Source organism: Sphaeroforma arctica (assembly GCF_001186125.1).
Source record: "Sphaeroforma arctica JP610 unplaced genomic scaffold supercont1.995, whole genome shotgun sequence".
NCBI classification, from domain to species: domain Eukaryota; class Ichthyosporea; order Ichthyophonida; genus Sphaeroforma; species Sphaeroforma arctica.
In genome coordinates, this window is record NW_014039563.1 from 11,675 (window position 1) to 15,251 (window position 3,577).

At 41.6% G+C, this 3,577-nt stretch overlaps 1 protein-coding gene across 1 annotated transcript in view; it reads left to right on the forward strand.

Annotated features, from left to right (window-relative positions):
* Positions 1-3,459, forward strand: part of SARC_09593 (hypothetical protein) — a gene marked incomplete at both ends in the record, with an annotated part of 6,475 nt that extends 3,016 nt beyond the window's left edge. The window contains 5 exons of the mRNA XM_014296384.1: positions 102-278; positions 768-813; positions 1,545-1,615; positions 2,269-2,961; positions 3,334-3,459. Of these exons, the coding sequence (XP_014151859.1) occupies positions 102-278; positions 768-813; positions 1,545-1,615; positions 2,269-2,961; positions 3,334-3,459 (1,113 nt within the window). The remainder of the gene's footprint in view (positions 1-101; positions 279-767; positions 814-1,544; positions 1,616-2,268; positions 2,962-3,333) is intronic.
* Between the last annotated feature and the right edge of the window lie 118 nt (positions 3,460-3,577).

Genomic DNA, 3,577 nt, shown 5'->3' on the forward strand with positions numbered 1-3,577 from the left:
TATATATATATATATATATATGTGTATATCCATATATGTATATGTATATTGTACTGATATCGCATTACTTTTTGGATATTCTACATTTTTGCGACTTGCAGGTCCCACAGCAGGCGAATTCGGTAGATTGCGGGTTGTTTCTGCTGCAGTTTGTCGAGTCGCAGATTGTCAATCCGTTGAAATGCACCAAAATACCAATGGATGCGTCAGATTGGTTCAAACCATCTATCATCAAGAACAAACGAAAAGAGATCCGCGACAAGTGTCTTGCGCTCAATGTATGGTCTAAATGCGCGCTCTTTCGTTGAATCACTTACATGTTCAGATTACACTTTAAATATGTGAAATCCGGGTAAAAAATATTTGTGTCTATAATGCTTTTAATTGCTTAGAAATATGAAAGGATATATAGATATTTACTTATAGTATACCATATTACAATATTTAAGAACGTTGTAAGATATAACTCCGAGTATTCACAGTTGTAGTATATATATTTATATATATATGTATACATTTTTCAATTGTATAGATACATATATGCATTTTATCGGCTCTCATCCAATACCACGACTGTATAAACCGCCTTATCTACATTGAAGCATCCAAATACAGATACTATGTATGGCCCCCTGTTCCAAAATTGCATTTAAAAATCCTTATCCTTTCCCAAGGAGCTTAATATTTCAATGTAGTTGCCAACCATTTTGATTATACCTGTAGATTTTGAGGATATCTGACACTTCACCTATGGCACGATTTTACAGCTCCAGCAGAATAGGGACGGAAAGCCAGTCAAATCTCCGGTTCAAGGTGTGTTTGTTTGTATGGCACATGAAAATTCAACATATACAATCACAGTCATGCATAACTACCTTGTTTAATGTTCAAGAACAGTGATATATAAGAAACCCATTCCGAGCTTCTGTATGTGCTGTGTATATATGCACGTATTCTTGTAGGTAGATGCTTGTTTGCGCAAATGGTCGGCCGGTGCTGGCAATGTATGTACGGGGCTATAGGCCACATGCTTGTTTGGGCGCTTGTTTTCTACAATCAATTACGTTTCTAAAGGTGGAATGGTCTAGAAGGTGCTTTCTTAGTTGCTTGTATCTGTATGAATCGAAGTATCTCTTTCAATGAATCCATAAATACAAGGGTATACTAGTAAATGGTTTGTTGTTGTATATTTGCTGATGTCTGACTGTTTGAGGACCTACTATCACTCCTTGATTTGCACCAGTTGCTTCGTTTGAGATCCGAAGTAGCTCTAGACATACTGAGAATCACAAACACATTCTTCTGCAATGACTTTACGCTGTCAAATTCGGTATCCAGATGTCGTATTGTTGTGATTTTTAAGCATCAACAAACGGTCATACGCAGTAATATGTATGTATTATACGTGTGTACATGCTAATTAAACTTTGTATGAACGAATACATCTGAAGCCTCTTGACGTAGGCATGCATCTTCGTATAGCTATTCTCGATCGATGAATAATGAATGACCTCCCCTAATTCCCGGAACACCCTCCTTTGCAGAAGCCGCACCTGAACTACCAGCGCCAGGAGATGTGAATGCTGATACATCTCCACCACAACCTGTTAAGAGGGTAAGGAAGATCACATAGCCAATACAACCGGTCTATGAAACCCCAACTGTGTGTACACAAAATTTCAGATCAGTGACCTGTCATATGTATTTGCCTACGCATAAAATATGTAAAGGTGAATACAGATGGACGTTCAAGGTTGTGAATCCACTTAGACTGGAATGATATGTTGATCTGAGTTTCAGCGCCTTTGTGGAGACCATTTCAACAATCTTGTCCAAATTTTCGGTCCCAACCGTGCCAAAAATATGTGCACTCCCGAACCAACTTTCTTCAAAACGTGCTCTGTACGATATTATCCGTAGTTCGGGTGCTACAATTGAATACTCACTAGATTGTTTCTATGAACTTGTGTAGATCCAGTGTCGTTCAAATATCCCCACCGCGTGAAGCAGTACATTTCCGAACCTGCCTATAACAATACTCGTTCGAAGCTATGGTGCTTGTATGCCCGCTACTGCAGTGCCCATACTTATCAAGTGTACCTTGGTTCAATATTCGTGTGCAGATCCTCGGTACTACACGGACAAATATGCTCACTGTGGGAAGCAGTGCACTTCCGGACCCACTAACTTTAAAACTTGGAATCCCGCCACGCTCTTACTTAACAATTTTAACCCGATTTTTGTTTTGTTTTTTGTTTTTTTGAGCAGATCATCGGTCCTACGCCAGATATTCCGACTGTGGGAAGCAGTGAACTACCTGTGGGTACCGCCAACCAGGTCGACACCACCTCGACTGTACTAGCCACCATAGGCAACTACGAAAGCGATGGGAACGATACTGGCAGTAACAGTGCACACAACAGCGCCACTGGTAGTGTCGACGGAGATGGAGATGAAGATACGGGAAAAGAGAAGATAGGTAGCCAGGGAAGTGAGGACGATGTCGATATGCCTATGGGCAAGCCCTTGCCGGCCCTCCGGGCGAATGCCGAAGTGAGTCCCAGGGTGCTAACGCGTCCACTTGCCCAGTCTGGTCAGCGCACGATTCAGGACAATGACGGTGAGGACGTAGTTGGCACTACTGCTGAGGCAGGAGACAAACAGCCTGTCCAAGCAAGTGTACATTCACTAGAGTACACGCACACACAGAGTCATAAAATCACAGGTATGGGCAAAGGCTCGATTACCAAGCCTGTTGGCATGGGTAGAAAGCGCAATCAATCCCCGCTTCCGGGACCTCTATTGCCGCCCGAAGCAACTGCGTTGAGCGAACCTGTGGGGTACAACAGCAGTCTGGCTAACACCGCTCAGCACAGGCAGAATGATGCGTTTGATAGTGCGCGAGATCAGGGTATAGCTAAACCTGTGGAGAAATTGAAGGGAGAAGCAATGGATGCTCAGGTAAGTTCCCGAAAATGTTAAAGTTGGTTGTGGAATATGAAATGGGACGGAATGGTGCATTCGGCAATGCGAGCGACGCTAGATCATACGTAATAGTACAGATGTACATAAGAAAAATTTAGTGCATATGAAGCTATTTTCACTGAGATATGACCTTGGGTGGTCTGGGCTGTTGGATTTTGAGTCGTGAGAGGATTCATACCGGCTAACTATATGCAAAGTATATCAGGAGGAGAAAATATACAACTGTATCTGTCCATGCAATTTGGATATAATAGGCTACTGTAGATAGAAGTTTAAAATTTATAACCGATTAGAAGTTAAACAAGAGAAGTGTTTTCTGTTTAATTCCTTGTTTCATATTCTAAACAGCAGGACTCAGACCCCGAACGTTACTCGACTTCACCTCCACCGATGAAGAAGCCGAAAACGAGGCAGGATCCAGCTAGATCGAGAAGCGGATCTGCGGTAGGTATTAAACTTGCGCTCGCTGTGTAATATATATGCATGTATGTATATATATATATATATATATATATATATATATATATATATATATGTGTGTGTGTATAGTGTGTGTGTGTGTGTGTTGTCTCTCTCGTCGTGTGTGTGTCGT